This window comes from Tursiops truncatus, chromosome 7 (assembly GCF_011762595.2).
Source record: "Tursiops truncatus isolate mTurTru1 chromosome 7, mTurTru1.mat.Y, whole genome shotgun sequence".
NCBI lineage: Eukaryota > Metazoa > Chordata > Mammalia > Artiodactyla > Delphinidae > Tursiops > Tursiops truncatus.
Genome location: NC_047040.1, coordinates 73,768,195 through 73,785,751, shown reverse-complemented (window position 1 = coordinate 73,785,751; position 17,557 = coordinate 73,768,195). Strand labels below are relative to the sequence as shown.

At 39.6% G+C, this 17,557-nt stretch overlaps 1 protein-coding gene across 2 annotated transcripts; it reads right to left on the bottom strand.

Annotated features, from left to right (window-relative positions):
• Positions 1–2,368: 2,368 nt before the first annotated feature.
• Positions 2,369–7,131, bottom strand: ERMN (ermin). 2 transcript variants are annotated; one of them, XM_004324286.4, is made up of 3 exons: positions 6,891–7,131; positions 6,146–6,238; positions 2,369–3,287 (listed from the first exon to the last, which is right to left on the bottom strand). In XM_004324286.4, the coding sequence occupies exons 1-3, from the start codon at positions 7,129–7,131 to the stop codon at positions 2,764–2,766; spliced, it is 858 nt and encodes a 285-aa protein (XP_004324334.1). In that variant the 3' UTR covers positions 2,369–2,763. The 2 variants fall into 2 exon arrangements, with proteins under 2 accessions (XP_004324334.1, XP_019777890.1); XM_019922331.3 differs by having other exon boundaries at positions 6,146–6,178.
• Between the last annotated feature and the right edge of the window lie 10,426 nt (positions 7,132–17,557).

Here is a 17,557-nt window from a genome sequence, read left to right as displayed (position 1 = left end):
ATTACATATCTATCCATCAGAAATTCTTTTTACAATTTCATATACAAGCATTTTAAGACCTTTTTGAAATAAATAATGCAAATGAATTAAAATGAGGTGTTCTCTTGATTTCTGAAATGGTATTTATTGATGGTCTCAATAGCTGCTAATATGCAAGGGTTCTTTTAAATTGTAAAAGGCAGATTAAAAAAAATAAAATCTAGGCACCAAAAACAAGGACACAAACTTTTATTGAGAGCAAGTCAAACACAGTTCTTTATTTAAACTGTTAATAGGTAGATAGATAGAGTCTGATATATTCTGTCTTCAAAGGTAGCATTATATGAAGGTTAAGTTTTATATTGACAGAGAAATAGAGCTGTTATTACTTCCTGTTCACCCAGCATGTAAGGAAAATAAAAAGTCATGTAAGAAATACCAGCATTCTCACAATAAGTCAATTCTCCCTCCTACCAGGTACCAGAGTCCTTCTTCCATTCCTGAACCTTGAAGCACAAAAGCAGTAAACCTTCATGTGTGGCTACCAATCTGTGTTCTTAATGTGTCCCATATGCTTTTCAAATATGTTAATTATCCCCCCCCCCCCCATGAGATTTGAACCAGACCCTTGTCTTTCTTAGGCTACAAGAATCAAACAGCCACCCATCACCATTATGTACTTACAGTCACTAAGCTCTGTGGCCTTAGTGTAAGATGGCGGAATAGGGCAATGGGCACGAATGCCAAATAATAGTTTCAGTGCTCTTCTGCAACTACATTGCCTCATTCATGAGCATTAAGCATTTACTCATTGAACATACCCTGAAATAGTCTTGTTGATAAAATCTTTCATAGTTGGTTAATCATCTGGTAAGAGCACAAAACTAAAAGGACCAGGGTTACTATATTTTGGAGTCCAATTAGAGCTAGTTGCTTGGCCACATCAAATGACCACAGACCTCCCACCTCACTCAAGTTCCACAGGAATTGGCTGCCTCTGCCGGAATAATTCAAAATACAGGCTCTGTTGATGGTAGGTTAAGAATATGGTCCTGTTCCATGATGGATAACACAATACTGTGCTTTGAAATTAAGTAGAAAATAGTAGGGTTCACCAGTAATCCAAAAAGAAAATAGCTTGTCCAAGTGAAAAGATTTAGAGGCTCTAAGTAAACAGGTAATTGTCCTAGTGCATCAATCTTCTACTGAAATTTGTCAATAAAAAACTGATTTCCCTGTCTTTATTCTGAAAACTTGCATTGTCGAGAGTGAAATGTATAGATTCTATAGATTAAGCATGACAGACTTTTATATGGTCAGGTTGTGAAGTATCTGAAAGAATAAAAGGAAAAAATTCAAAATTGAGTCTCATAAACACTAATAGTATATGATACCATGGAAACAATGATAATAAAGAATTAAAGAAAGTGCCTTTAGAATGTGTGGGATTTGTTACACAGAAATAAGCAAAAATCTGAGAAGGGCTAACCCAGGGTTTTTCACAAAATGAAAAATAAATAAACAAAGGGTTGAATAGTACAATGAAGACTGTATTACATTCAGACAATAAGGAATTGTCTTTTTATTTCTAGGGCCAAAAGAAGTGTCTTTATCTGTGGTGACAGAAAGCTCAGGATAATATATATAGAAGCATGAAATGAAAAATTATGGAACTATCTAAGAATATAAATATAGACTCTCCCTTTTCATAAATATTCAATACATTATTTGACACATTGGTTTGAGTGAAGCTTCACAAGCACAATTTTAAGCATCCTGATTTGGGCTGAGGTCCAGTAAATTATATATTCCCAACAACCATCAGAGCTTTCTCACTAAAAATACATGCTCACACTCTACTTTGAAAATATTCTAAGATAATTATTTCCATTTTCATAGTAACTAGTACAGTTATGACTAGAGTTGTCTCAGGTTTCTAAGGAAAGAAAATTATTCTGAGATACTCTTAATAGGAGAAAGTGTAGTAATAGAGAGGGGTATTTTCTTAAAATTGTGCTAAAGCTGTCATTTTCATGTTTAATGACATTAACTGTGCTAGACGAGATTTTATTTTCAGTCTCAGAAATAATCTATCTGATATAACTCTAGTCAATTGCCCACCAATCTTCCAGCCCCTCCCTGTGGCAATCTCACAATGGCTTTAATTCATCTTGAGAACATAAAGCCAACATTTAGTAAACAGAATTTTCCTGACTGACAATTGCTCAGCCCCTCTAGTGAGAAAATTCAGTGAATGGTAACACCTAGGAAGGTAGCCTATACAGAATTTCACTCCGTACATGCCAAGAAAAACAACTTAAAATCTGAAGATAATAGGAAAGGCAAAGTATTTTGGAAAGTTTATTGCCAGAGTCTATAAAACCACGTTTTAAAGAAAGAGAGATTTGATACCAGACTTTCTATCACCCTCAGGAAGAAAGACACCAAAAGAAATACATTTCATTTCAAATAGTCCTCTTTCATTTGATGACTACATTTCCCAGCATTGCTACTTTTAAAGTCAAACTGTTTAGTGCTTAGCACACAGGCTATATTAGTGAGGGTTTAAAAAGCAAATATCCAAGAATGAATCTAAAGCTTTTTGATTTGAGGTTACCAGACTGAGTTTTGCCTAGGGTTATTTCCACATTATTCTGCAGTGAAACAGAGATTAAGCTTCCACTTCTTTATAGGGGATGACTCAAGGCATACAAAGATGCATCTCAGGAGAAGAGAATTAGCTTTTGCTTTAGTGGGCATGAGAACTTCTCAGTTCCAGTTAGTTTATAAATGCATCATAGACTCGAATTCATCAATTCTTTGCTTGGTGTTCCCCTTTCTGATTTTCCGATAGGATATCGTATTGTATCTTGAATAAGCATTTCTGGAAATATCACCCTTCTTCCCGAAGGCTGGCTGCTCATCAGGTGTGACAGGTTGGGAACTGGGGCTGCTCAGTGGGGAGTCCTCACTTGCATCGCCTTCCTCTTTTAACTGAGAACCCTCTTCATTTTTTTTCTTAAGTTCTATCACTCGAACTTCATCTTCATCATCTTTGCAATCATCATCATCATCATTATTAATTTCTTCATCCCAAACCTCTTGCTCCTCATCATGCTTAGAATGTAACACATCAGCTTGGCTTGGTTTCCGAAATCCTAGCCATTCAATTTCCATTGCCTGATGTTGAGTTTTGTTCTTCAGATCCTCATCTTCTCTCTCTCCTAAAGGTTGTTCAGCAATCCTTTCCTTTCGTCTACTTGGTTCTTGGTAACTGCTGCTCAAAGGAATCTTCTCCCACTGACGTCCTGTAGCAAAATCAATTGGCAATTGATATGTGTAGAGATTTCAAAATACCACAGATTCTCCAGATTATATTTCTGGACAATCGTTTTCCACCAAACATTTTATGGGATATTGTTTTATGGGTTATTAATATGTTTTATACAATAAAACAGGCTACACCATCAAATTAGCTTGGAAGACACTGCATTAAGCACAATGAAGTAAGCCTCTTCAGAATTTATCCAAGCCTTTAAAATACTAATGGATATTAGCATCCAGCAACCCAACCTCATTTGACTATGGAACATTTTTGGTGTGGACTACTGTATCTAGTGATACTGGTATTCCCTGAGACACACTTTTAAAAATCCTGTCTAGCCTATCACGAGTGGATATGTGAATATATTAAAAAATATTTGGACCTAGCTCCTACACACACACACACACACACACACACACACACACACACACACTCCTCAAGGAAAGTTAGAAAAAAGGCTTTCTTCCAACAGTAAAAATAATGAAATAATGACTGCCAGTGACTGGTCACACTCAGAGTAGCAAATTCAGTGTTTACCACCATGCTTCTCAGAGTTCTCAAGTCCTAAAGTACCAGCTATGGAGGAGGAGTACAGATGGCCAAGAGTCATGTGCTGGGCTAATGGACGCATCAAGTCCACGAAAGGACACACGCTAGAGCCTAAGATCTGCTACTGATTTCTAGTGAGTCAAGATTTAAAAATCATGTTGAGGTCGTATCTACAGAGTGTTAGGTTAGCCTATTATTTTCGACATGTCCTTAACCGACAACTAATTAACTTAAGTTGTTTGGTACCATGCAGTGACTTTTAAGAGGCTCATTTAATTCATTGCAAATTTCACTTTGCAAACACATCCTATCAGCATATCCTCAATAATATTTATTGAGCATGAAAAAAATGAATTAATAATAGGAGAGTAGAGGTTGTTCTCAGAGCTTTCAGCCCTGAAGGACTTCTGTGGGAAGCTTCAACCTGCAGTGCACATGACTCAGAGTTGCGTTCACTATTCCCTTTCAACACCATAACAGTCTTTATATAAAGCGAGAGGCACTGTTCCTCTTTGCCCTTCTCCTCCACAATTTCCTATTTTCACTGAAAGATGTTGACAAGTCCATTTCCATCAGAGATTTTTCATTCTCTTTTCGTTTTGTTTTCCCAACTATAGGAATCAGATTGTAAACTTACACAAAGAGATAGAAGTGGAGGTGGTTCATCTCTCCTCATTAGCTGTGCACAACTCCTATCAGGCCACTGGCATCCAGTCAGTGTTTTTTACATCATAAATAAATATGTATTCGAATGTTTGCTATAATTTTAAGCTTTGTTTTGTTTTCTTCTTTTCCATAAGAACCAAAGAAACTGATCTTTTTACTCATATTCGTGACTTGGGCATGGAGTTGTCATGCATGAAATTACTTCTTGACTTTAAATTATAATTCTAAGTATTTTTAACATCTTCCTATTTCTCAACTCAGGAGTATTCTCTTTGGGGACTTTATAGCTGTTTGCCATTGTGAAAATAAAAAACACCATAATGTGTCCTTCTAACCCTACAGGAGGAACATGTTCCACCAAACACAAAAGGATTCATGCAGGGAAAAACTCACCCTGAGATCATCCACTTTAAAAATCCAGACTGCTTTTATTCTTTATTTGAAGGAAATGAAAGATCATAGAAAACTATTGTCTCCAGTGACTTTCTGATCACAAATTTGAAAGGGGCTCTAGTTGAAAGGTTGAGATCCCTGCCTCTCAGAATTCGCTTGCTCATTGGCAGTAGAAGGGTTAGGGTGAGAGGTTATTTAGTCCATTTCATGTGGTTTAGGTCTTATAAATTATCTGTGATAATGTAAGAGCTTGACAGTGACTGTTGCTTACTACATTCTTCTTTGAGTGACTACACAGTGGACCACCGTATGTAGTCAGCAGACAGTCTGAGAGGTGTCCAGGCAAAGGGGACAAACCCAGGAAACTGCCAACAACCTTATCCTCCTAGGCATCTACTATTTTGTGTGATGTTCTAATATTTCAACCAATAATCTCTTCAATGTTTTACTTGTTAAGGTCCTAACTAAGCTAAATCACTTAGGTCTACCAAGCTGACTTCAATTTTGAGATAAGATGTGTATGGCTGCAAGAGAGGATATGAATGATTAACTGGTAGATTTTTATCTTCCACTTTATTTTGAAATTGTTTGAATGTAGGTGTCTCCTTAGAAGTCTAAAAGATTTTGTGTCTCTTAGACTCTTGAGTTTATTTGAAAAATAATACAGTCATTTAAAAATCAATGTTCTTTTTCTTCTCCCATTTTTCTGAAAGAACACAAGTAAAATTAACTTCATCACCTGGAAGATTTCTTTGACAAGAATTAGGTAACCATTTTGTGCTTACAGCAGAGGCCTAGAATTTTCCTATAGATAAATAAATTCATAAGATTATTTTAAACAGTATGCCAATGGTAAACTTTTAAGATAAACCCGTTTTCGAAATGTTTACATCTTGCAAGGCGCCTGACATAGATTTGAAGACACTTAATCAAAAGGAAAGGTTTATTTAGTAGACTGACTTATTAAGACGCAGATATCATATCATCAGGTCAAAGTGTGCCAATCAGTTTTACCGATCCATGCAGTCTCAGTCTTGAAGAGTGTGTAATGCTTTCCCAGGTGGAACCCACAGATAAATCCAGACTCCCTTATCTGCCTATAGCAGCTTTGAGTTTTTGAAAGCATTACCTGGATTGCTTTTTCAATACCACACTCACGTAACATCCCATGCAAAAACTGTCTTCCACCTTCCATCAAACAATTTCTGTGTACGAAATGGAAGTTCCTCTTACCTTCTCTGAATGTCATTTCGTCAACACTCGTTTCTTGGAGAGAAAGATCTGTGATAGCCTTATGAGCAATATAGAGATTCTCTTCTGGTTTTTCTGGGAAGAAAACCCCCCACAAGATTAATATTTTAACATTTAAGTAGTCTAAGATAAATAAATTACCAATGAAGACTCTAACAAGGTCGAGGTCTTTGATTTTTGTGGTCACCAAAAATAACTATTTCATTCTTCCAACTCATTTCTTCACTGATTCCTTTTATGTATAAGCATAACGGTAACCTCTCCTTTAATGTCTATGTAAGTTTATAGTACCACGAATTCAGACACTTCCAGGTAGATTTAGAAAGAAAAGTTGAATTTATGAATTTCTTCTGACTGAATAATAATGGTGCTGTCCATATAATAATAAATAACAGTAGTTAACATTTAACCAACAGGAATTTTCACAACAACTGTACAAATATCAGAACTATTATTCTGCCTTCTTCTAATGAGAAAACCAAGGCTTCGGGAAGCCAAGAAAGTTGTCTAGGGTCACAGAGCTATCAAATAAATGAGCCTGGATTTGACCCAGGGCAGAGGTTTAGTCCTTATACTCTGCAGCCCCTGTAGGATAAGGGACTGCATTTGGGCAGGGGCAAGGGTGGGAGGATGTGCAGCTTATTCCTGTCATAACAGTTCACCCAAAGATTCCTGAGTGAGTTTACAAATCAAATCAAGCAAATTATAGAAGAGGAAAATGCTTTACCTTTTAGAATCTTCTCATCCATGGACGAGTGGAGCAGTATGTTCTCTTGTAATTTTTCACTTTTCTCCTGACTTCCTTTCGTGGGTTCATCTTCAAGACTAGATTCTACCCTGCAGTATGGTGGGGTGCCATCCATATCACTGGCTTTTTCCGTGATTTTAGTGATTTTTTGTTGACCGTTTTCAGGGGGTGTATCCCCATTACACTCAACCTGACTGAATGTCACTGGAACGTCTGTCATGATGTACAGTTGAGTCCGACTTGGAGAGAGCTTTGGGGAAGATCCTTGAGAAGTTCTCTTGCCTTCAAATCCAGCTCTTACTCTAAGGACACAAATGATTCCCTTTAGTGCATAATAACAAGCTTCTTTTCCTGAAGGTGTGCAGATAGAGCATAGCACAAAAGTAATAGAATTTGTCAGATTTGCCACCAACCCATGAGCGAGAATCTGGCCAATCACCACCTTCTTTGTTGCTCAGCAGTCCCACTTGCAGAATTAATGGCAGCCTTTTGATTTACATAAACAAACAATCCGAGGCAATCAGCCTTTTGTGTTGGCATGTACAGGGGGACTTTCAGCTTGTCAGTCCCCCTCTGGGAACAGAGATTTTTGTCCCTTTTCATAATGGCCCTTTGTCATTTTCCTTGTAACAGGAGCCACAATTGTTCCACAGCTTTAATCCAGAGAGAATGACCACCTTGAGGCATATTAGTTCTGTGTAACCAGCTTAACATTTCCAAACAGATTTTGTTCAAGTACAACCTCAGCTATTTTGTAAAGGACAATGGCCTCTTTTCTTATTTATTAAAGAATAAAAACAGCTTATCAAAAACCTGTAAACAGGACAACTTTATTGTAAGTGGTCTGGCAGCGGATTCCACGGTATGCTTTCGGGAGCCCAGAGAAGTAGATCTAAGAAAATACGAGCATAAATTCTGCCGTCTTGCTAATACCAAACGTTTTACATTTCAGTGATGTATTTGGTCTATAGCTTCTTATCCTCTAGTTTATTCATGTCTATTGTAGCTCAACCCATCCTGTAAAACCCTAGTATAATTGCCTCCATGAAATCTTCCCTTCCCTCAATCAGAATTATTTTCAATATTCCCTACTGCTGTTTCATGGTGCTGGTAAAATTATAAGGCACCCACACTGTCTGCCTTTGGGGGAAACAGGTGATTATATAAAACATCTGCCACCTACCGTTCCTTCCTTCTTAAAGTAAGACATTAATTCTTTTCTTTGTTGAATCTCATCTAGTGCAAAATGATTCCAGAGCCTTTGCCCATGTTGCTCCCTCAGCTTGGAACGCCCTTCTCTTCCTCAAGGCCAAACCCCTGGCCTAACCAGCTCCTCTGAAATACCATTTCTTTAAAGACACTTTCCCTGACCCACAGGATTAGGATGGGACTCCTGTTACACATTATCTTTCTCCTTCAGAGTGCTCTTCACAGTTGTGATTAAATAAGTAATTGCACAGTTATCTGCATAATGTCTCTCACCAACTAGAATCTAAGCCTTATCTGGGCAGAGACCATGGTTAACTTACTTATGTGTGTCCCCAGCATGTAGCATCTGCCTTGAAATAAGTAGGTACTGAATAGAGAAAAAAAAATTACTGTTGAATAAATGAATGAATGTTACTCCCTAGAGAATACATTTAAGATCTTTTCTAAAGGGAAGAAGAATAAGGTTTGAGAGTAATTGCACATTTATCATCTTTAAACCTGTGTCTAGGGCTGAATGCATTAGGGTCTATATCAGGGACGACAAATACAAGGCACTCTGGTCTCATCCCCTTTCCCCACATACTTGGAGGATATCTCTATGATCCTAGAATTCTCTCCCTTGTCATCACTAACTCTTCTCTACCCAACACACTGATTATTTGTTTGTTTGTTTCTGCACAGGAGGAAAATTAACTTTCCCTCTACCTTCTTCTGAGTTCTTGTCTGAGATCCCTGTAATAAAAGATAGATTAACAAGAGAAAAGGGAACAGACGTTTATTAATATGTTGTTAAAAGGTAAATTGAGGTATATTAAAAATTTTAAGAGTTTTTTTTGAGCAAAAATCAATTCTAACTGGGTAATGTTAAAACAGAAGTGGCTAGGAGCACTGTATGGGACAGGAAATGGGGAGACTTTTATAGAGAAAAGGCAGAAGCAAAGTAAGGAAATTATTGATTGACTACAGCTTAAAACCTAGCTGCCTGTTTATGACTGGTTGTCCTTAGCATTTTGATCTAGGAAGCGTGAGGAATATATAAAATATATATTTTATTTTGGTTTGCTTATGTAGGCCACCAGGCACTAGAGCCACATTAGTCCAATGGCCTCCTTGTCTAATTAATTTAACAAATATGCCTCATGTATACATGGGAGAGACCCAGGGAAACCTAGTAACTCCCTAAGATGGCCTATGCCACTCCCATAAATATCATCTCCAGCTAAAGACAAAAGAGAAAGGTGTGTGCTGGGGGTGGAACAGAGGAGGCCAGTTAGAGGTTTCCAGGAAAACCACAGTCAACAAGGGTATGGTATGTTATGCAGATTTACGTGGCTGCCTTCTCCATTGACAAGATTCTGTTATGTTTTAGAGTTATCCTTCTTTTCCTGGTACCGAGAGGGAGACACCCTTACAAAGGGAGATCTCCTTTATAAGTGCCAATTTCCCTTACAAAAGATAACTTTCGATTTTCTGAGCTTCTCCAGTGTCTGCAGTTTCTCAAAAAAAATTAGCTCAAAATAATCCTTATGCCAAAGAGACATATTTTGGAGTGGCATATCCTAATGCTCTTCTTTTGTTTGTTTTTATTTTTTTTAACAAACTTTCATATAGGATTTATTATATGTTAGGCACTGTTCAAATGCTTCACAAATAGTAACACATTTGATCTTCAAAACAGCAGTGTAAGGAAGGTGCTATTATTAGCCTCATTTTGCAGAATAGAAAAATTAAACACAGAGAGATTAAGAAACTTGCTGAAGGTCACACAGCTGGTAAACCTACTGTTGAGAGTTTGCAGCTTAGATGAAGCCAAGAGCCATCTGGTCGGGGTGCTAGTGTTTCCTTGGGCCAGAGAACCCACTGGGCTCCAGCCTGATGAATTAACCGCCTCGGCAGCAGAAGTAGCTCTAGCCAGGAAAGGGCAACAGAAGGCCTGAGGTGTCATCAAGGCCTTCCCAAGACAGACACCCCAGCTGCTGAGGACAGGGTTGGGAGGGTCAGGGAGTTTCCTTCCCATCAGAAATAACAGAGCTATTCTCTTAATTCAAAAATCAGAACCTGGAGCTTCAGGGCCAGGTCGATCCACCCCCACTAGCTTAGAGGTAGAACAGCCCAGGATCTAGGGCAAGAAGAAAATATAGGGGGAATCAGACGGGAGGATGCAGAGACTAACACCAAAGCTAGGAAAGTATGGGGACATACTAGATTGTGAGATGCAGAAGGGCAGGAAATAGTACTAATTCAACCGAATGCCCAGCAATAAACATAAAAATGTAGAAGCGCTCACATTAGCTTTGAAATCCTGTCTCCAACATCTGTCAGTTCCCTCGAGACTGCCAAGTACTTCAGGGACACAGCAAAGTTTTGTTTCTCTCTCATACTCTTAGATTGCTATGACCATATAGCAACTTGCAACTTGTACCTATAGCTTAGTTTTTATGGGGATTAAAATTTGGGGGTGGGGGGAGGATCATCTTTTTTCTAATGCCTTGCTTTGACATTTTTGGGGGGCATTAGAATTATTTCAGATTTAGAAACATAGAAAAGTGATCCAGACTTCTATCAGCCTCGGCTAACCAGTGTGTTCACTTCTATAAAAAGCCAGGTAAAATGTTTTGTAACGTGTATAAGTTTTCCTATAAGTAGATGGCAACACAAAAACCATTTAGCTCCAAAATGAGTCTAACAACCAAATAAAACACAGGGTATTTTATCTATTAAAAGGTATGTTGTCACCCATTGACTGTAACAACCTACGATTTGTAAAGTGTGTTTGAATTTGCATTAAGGATCCTCATTTCAAAATACCATTGCATATGGGCTTCCCTGGTGGCTCAGTGGTTGAGAGTCCGCCTGCCAATGCAGGGGACACGGGTTTGTGCCCCAGTCCAGGAAGATCCCACATGCCGCAGAGCGGCTGGGCCCATGAGCCATGGCCGCTGAGCCTGCGGGTCCAGAGCCTGCACTCCGCAACGGGAGAGGCCACAACAGCGAGAGGCCCACGTACCGCAGAAAAAAAAAAAAAAAAAAACCATTGCATAATTTTCACTGCATGAAATATGACTTTTTTAAAAGAGAATTTACTGGAGTATTTATGTTTTTTCCCTAGTTATTATTCTAAATGGTAAAGGATATTATATAAATATAACCATTCTGAAATCTATAACAAAATATGATAATGAAAGAATTTTCACATGGGAACTTAAAAAGTATCAAAATTACATTATGCAGATACCCACATTTCACTTGTCAAATGCCAAATGATGAATCTTAAGGCTATATTAGGTCCAGCTAAGGAGCCAGGATAACCTGATTTGGTTCACTTAAGGGACTAACATTCCAAATTGACGGGACAGCCCAGCTAAAGTGAACTGTTACAGAAATACAAAATATTATAACATCATAAAATCAATCAGTAATCATATATCTCACTTCGAAAAACAATAATTGCCTACCACCTTGCATAAATTAGATTAAGTTGATTATCTTATGCCATCTTCGTACCTTGTGTTTATATTTAAGCCTAGCTTGAAGCAATAGCTATCATTTGGGCAATATAAGGTCTTGAAGCAAAGGATGGTGTCTTCCAGGCAGCCAGTAGTGAAGTCTGTGGGTAACAGTTGAGGTTTAAGAATTTAATGTAACAAAATTTAAAAATTCAACTGTTTTTTACTAAAAGCATGCTTTCCAGTCTTGGAGATGGGATCGGTTGGAAGGGGATAGTTAGTTATCTCTCTAAAGACAAAGTCTTTCTTATACCCCAGGAAAGATACATGTCTTTGCAGCCCTAGAATCTGGGGCCTAGCTTCTCAGTGAGTTACTGTTTACCATATTTTTAAAAGTACTGGAAGAAACAGGCTAGGAATTTGGTGAGGATTAGAAGAGAGTGTAGCCCTGAACAAGAAGCCACAACGTAAATCCCTGTGGCCAAGGCAGGCAGGTGGGAGTGAGAGCACGAACCAAGAATTAAGAGGCCCCCCCCCTCAAATAAAGGGCTAATGAGCATTATCATCAGCGACCCCTATAATGATCAAGAGGTTGGACTTGGTCATCAGATGACCTGGCATGAAATCTTGCTCTGCTGTTCGTTTTTTTGTTGTTTTTTTTTTGCGGTACGCGGGCCTCTCACTGTTGTGGCCTCTCCCGTTGTGGAGCACAGGCTCCGGACACACAGGCCCAGCGGCCATGGCTCACGGGCCCAGCCGCTCCACGGCATGTGGGATCTTCCCGGACCGGGGCACGAACCCATGTCCCCTGCATCGGCAGGCGGACTCTCAACCACTGCGCTACCAGGGAAGCCCTTGCTCTGCTGTTTTGTGACCCTGAGCCAGTGTACAAATCAGGCATGTTTGGGTCGCAGATTACAGAAACTCAATTCAAAAAATCTTAAACTCTGGATTTAATAGATCATTTCACTAGAAAGTCCAGAATTGGCTTTGCACTTGTTTGGATCCTAGGATTTAAACAGTGTCACAGGTAACCTTTCTCTCTTTCTTCCAAGGAAGGTGACGATTAGGAGGTATTTGGGTGAAACTTTTTTCTAGGTCCCATAAGATTTCCAGCTGAGTGTGATAGGCCGGAAGATGACCACCCCGCAAAGGTGTCCAAGCCCCTAATTCCCATACCCTGTGAATCATTACCTTACAGGGTAAATGGGACTTTGCAGACATGATTAAATTAAGGATTTTGAGATAAGGAGATTATCCTGGATTATCAGATTGAATCCAATGTAATAATCACAAGGGCCCTGAAAAAAAAGAGGTAAGAAGGTGAAATGTGATGTCACAGGAGATGTCACAGGAAAGCAAGAGGTTGGAGTCATACAAGGAAGGGATCGTGAGGTAAGAAACATGAATCATCTCTAAAAGCTGAAAAGGGCAAGGAAATGGAATACAAAGACTCTGAACGGAGTACAACCCTGCCAGCACCTTGATTTTAGACTTCCAACATCCAGAACTGAAAGAGAATAAATTAGTGCTGCTTTAAGCTATTAAATGTGTGACTATTTGTTGCAGCAGTAATAAGAAACTAATACACTGAGTTTCTTGTTTCTCTGCTTTCATTTTCATTGACTGCCTTGGGGCAGAAAATTCAGCTTTTCCAACTATTTGTGGGATATATATTTTTGAATCTTAATCATCTTGGATTGCTTCCTACTGGCCAAGAAGACCTCTCATACTCTCATAATAAGGTTGTATTTTCTTCTCACTCATCTGTCCATCAGTACAGGTTTGACTTTATCTGTAGCAGTTTGCTAAAAACTATAAGAAAATTATAAACTCTCAAGCATCCTGATATTTTTCTATCAAGTCTTCTAAAATTCAATCTTTAGTAGGAAATGGTCCTAATCAAGATTTGAGGGGACGGTTTAGAGCAATGATGGTCAGTTTCACAATCAGGAATGAGAGAATTCTCATTTCTTCTCATCACTCCTAGTTATCCAATCCCACATTTTAAGGTCTATAATCTACCTTTCACTCTTGGTGTCCATTTCTTTGATATATAATGTTTCACTGGTTGAAAATGAAAGAGAGTCAATTCAAAACAAATTCCACAGAAAGGAGAATTATTCTGGCTTCCGGAAAGTTTCATTTCTCTCCCTCTCTCTCTTTCACACTCTCTCTCTCTCTCTCTCTCTCTCTCTCTCTCTCTCTCTCTCTTATTGTTCTACTTTGCTCTATACTGGCTTGTTTCTCAGGTAAATTCTCCCAAGGTCATAGCAAATACTTCTCTGGCAACCCTAAGTTTACATTATCAAGATAATTATTAATATGAAACAGGAGCATTTCTTTCCCATTAATTCCAGCCCAAGTCCCTGGGATGGTCTTCATTGGGCCACTTTGGGGCATGGGTTAACTCCCGAGCCAGTTGTTGTGACTTGGGGGATAGAATCCTCCAGTTGCCAGGCCTGGGACAGGTGTCCACTCCTGAGCAGAAAAATGGGCAAAGACAATGAGAGGGACTATAGGACAAACAAACAAACAAAAACCAGACATTAGCAGATGCCTACCTTTTGAAGAGATTCAGGTCTCCCATCAGTAAAAGATAGATTCTAATATAATATTCCTCCTAGAATTGTAAAAGTTGAATGTGTTAATCCAGGGAAACTGATTAGCACCGTGTGGCATAATAGATATTCATTCATACTTGTTTCTTTTTTGTTTATTGTTTTATCGTTACTTAGTTATGTTACTATTATTATGACTGCTAGCCATGTAGCTTTGGAAAAGTCACTTAACCTACCTGAGCCCATTCCTTCATATTAATAAGAATGGTAACACATCCCTTGTCGCGTAACAGTAAAAAGCAAGTTAATATGTACAAGGTGCCAGGCACAAGGTTGGCACATAGGAGAGAACCATGAAGAGGAGATATTATTTTTATTGTTATCTGAGAGAGAAGGAACAGGACCACCCCTATCTTATCTACATATGCATAGATTTTTTTTTACAAACCAAACGCTGAAATTTGACTTCTGAGATAGGTATCATTAGATCACTGAAAGGCTCTTTTTCACTCAGTAGGAGGCAATGCGTGGGCTGCTCCCGAGACTGACACACATACATGGAATTTAGATCTAATGTAGCTTCAGTCCTATCCCTTCCTGTAGTCCCTGGGAAAACTTCAGTCATTGACACACTTTAGAATGATTTGTTGTAGAGGGTCATTGCAAACAATGGTGGCATCTGTTCCATCTAATAACACACACCTGGGTGAGTACCGTGGCTTCATCCCTCCTATCTTGAATTGGGATTAGTGTGTGAGTGCCAGCCTGTGGCCACTACAAATACCCCAGTGCATTGGCTTGGTGGAAACTGATCCTAAAAATGTAAAGAAACTGATCCTAAAAATGTATGAAATAACAGATGACTATGAAAACCTTGAACCCTAGATCTCTCTTACACATCAATCCTTGCAGTAGAGAATGAACTATGTTTGAGACCCTTGCAGAGCAATCGCACAGGTAAGGAAGGGGAAGCCCCATGGAATGAAATCATTTCACTCTGTTGGCCATAATTTTAAGAGTATACTCTCCTAGATGCACGAAGGAGTGTCCCCGATGAGCTGGGCTTTTAGCCAGGCAATTATAATAATCCTGTCTTACTTACAGTGGGATTTTTCTTGATGCACTTTAATGGAAAGAATGGTTTCTTTATTCACGGACACACCATATATGTTAGTTAATAAAAGGAATTTGTGCAGGTGTTTATAAAACCACAGAAAGAAAGTTTTTAACTGCATACACACTCTTTGGTAGTTTGAAAGCATTTTATCATCCTCCAGGGGAAGCAGAGCTATGAAAGTCATATCACTGCCAGCAGCAGCCCTCCTGAACTATTTTGAATGTCACTAGGAGTTTAAGGCAACATATTGTTTTTCAGAGGAGAAAGGCAACAAAATAATTAAACACCTTTTTCCTTCAGGAAAAAAAAAAGAAAAAACAAGTCATCTCTGCTTTTGTACAAAGGTGATGTGATGTGACCATGAACAAATATAATCTCCTCAAAGATGCCTCTGGTAACTTAGCTCAGAAGACTGTTTCAGGGTAAGCAGGAAAAATTCACACACTCTCAATGAGTGAAATACATCTGCAGAGAGATTAGAATTTCTTGTAAATCCTTTGTGTTGAATCCAAATGAGGAACACTGCACAGCTGTGCAGATTCTTCTGACGTTTAGATGAGGAGAGCAATGATTTGAAAGCTCTATTTATTGATTAGCTTATTCACCCCCCTGCACCCCGAAACTTGAAGCCAAACAGGAAATGTACTTCAGAAACCATCTGGGGGCTTCCCTGGTGGCACAGTGGTTAAGAATCCGCCTGCCAATGCAGGCGACACGGGTTCGAGCCCTGTTCCAGGAAGATTGCACATGCCATGGAGCAACTAAGCCCATGCGCCATAACTACTGCAGCCTGAGCTCCTAGAGCCCACGAGCCACAACTACTGAGCCTGTGCTCTAGAGCCCGCGAGCCACAACTAATGAGCCCGTGTGCCACAACTACTGAAGCCCGTGTGCCACAGCTACTGAAGCCCGTGTGCCTAGAGGCCGTGCTCCGCAACAAGAGAAGCCACCGCAATGAGAAGGCCACGCACCACAACGAAGAGTAGCCCCCGCTGGCCACAACTAGAGAAAGTCCACGGGCAGCAACAAAGACCAGACAACGAAGACCCAACACAGCAAAAAATAAAGAAATGAATTAATTAATTAAAATAAAATAAAATAAAAAGAAGTCATCTGACTCAGAGAAATGTAGAAGAACAGCACACTCGCTCTGTGGGGTCTGCACAGCAAGGTAAATGTAGGTTCTGGGAATTGTTGATGTGGACCATAGTAATAGTCTTCTACCTGGTTGCCCACCTCCAGTCTTCAATTCTCTGTCTCCCAACTCCAAATGGTAATATTGCAAATTCCAAGTACATTATGTGCTTCACAGCAAATGTTCATTCACACACAGAGAAACTCAGTTTTTGCCCATTGCTCCACTGCTTGCCATATTCAGTACCAGTTCCTTGTAACACAATACAGCTACTTTCCAGGTTGATCACCCCAAATTGCCCCGTTCTTGTTTCTACCCTTGCCACAGAGAAGTATTCTGTGTTACCACATGTGACTCCCGTTTGCATGTCTTGGAGTATTCTTTTCTCCATGTCTGGAACTTTCAGAACTTCAGAACATCTGGAGAATGCCTACCTCATGGAGTTTTTGAGATTAAATTACGTGACAAAATATATGTGGATCACCCGGTACAGTGTTTGATACGTAGTGAGAGCCGAATAATAGCAACAACGCTATTTATTAATATATTGTTGGCTACTTGCAGGCTTTGCGTGATTTGTTTTTGTACTTCTACAGGGGCAAGCACACCACCTAGTTCACAGTCTATGTTATATACACAAGATTTGAGTTGGCAGTAGAGGTTTCTGGCATTAGAATGTGACAATAAAATTCATTTGAATATATCTCGGATCCCTTTCTTGTCCTTCTTTTACAAATCTGCTTTTATCTATTTAAATTAAGTATTAGGGATTCAGGATCTAAGAGTTGGGTTTTCCACGGTGTAGGATTGTGGTATGGCTTTCGAAGACACCACCTACTGGCAAACAGGCAGAGTTTGTTAGAAAGTGAAATAAAAGCAGCTCTGTGGGGCTTCCCTGGTGGCACAGTGGTTGGGAGTCCGCCTGTCGGTGCAGGGGACGCGGGTTCGTGCCCCGGTCCGGGAGGGTCCCGCGTGCCGCGGAGCGGCTGGGCCCGTGGGCCGTGGCCGCTCGGCCTGCGCGTCTGGAGCCTGTGCCCCGCAAGGGGAGAGCCCACAGCAGTGAGAGGCCCGCGCACCGCAAAAAACAAAACAAAGCAAAACCAAAAAAAGCAGCTCTGTGGTGCCACAGAAGACTGTGCTCAGTGTTCTCATCGTCACCCTCCTGGTTGCTCACTGGA

Coding starts and splice junctions, on each gene's coding strand:
- ERMN (XM_004324286.4), bottom strand. CDS start 7,131: ATGACAGACGTTCCAGTGACATTCAGTCAGGTTGAGTGTAATGGGGAT. Junction 6,239..6,890: donor GGATGAGAAGATTCTAAAAG/GTAAAGCATTTT, acceptor TTTTCTTCCCAG/AAAAACCAGAAGAGAATCTC. Junction 3,288..6,145: donor CGAAATGACATTCAGAGAAG/GTAAGAGGAACT, acceptor ATTTTGCTACAG/GACGTCAGTGGGAGAAGATT.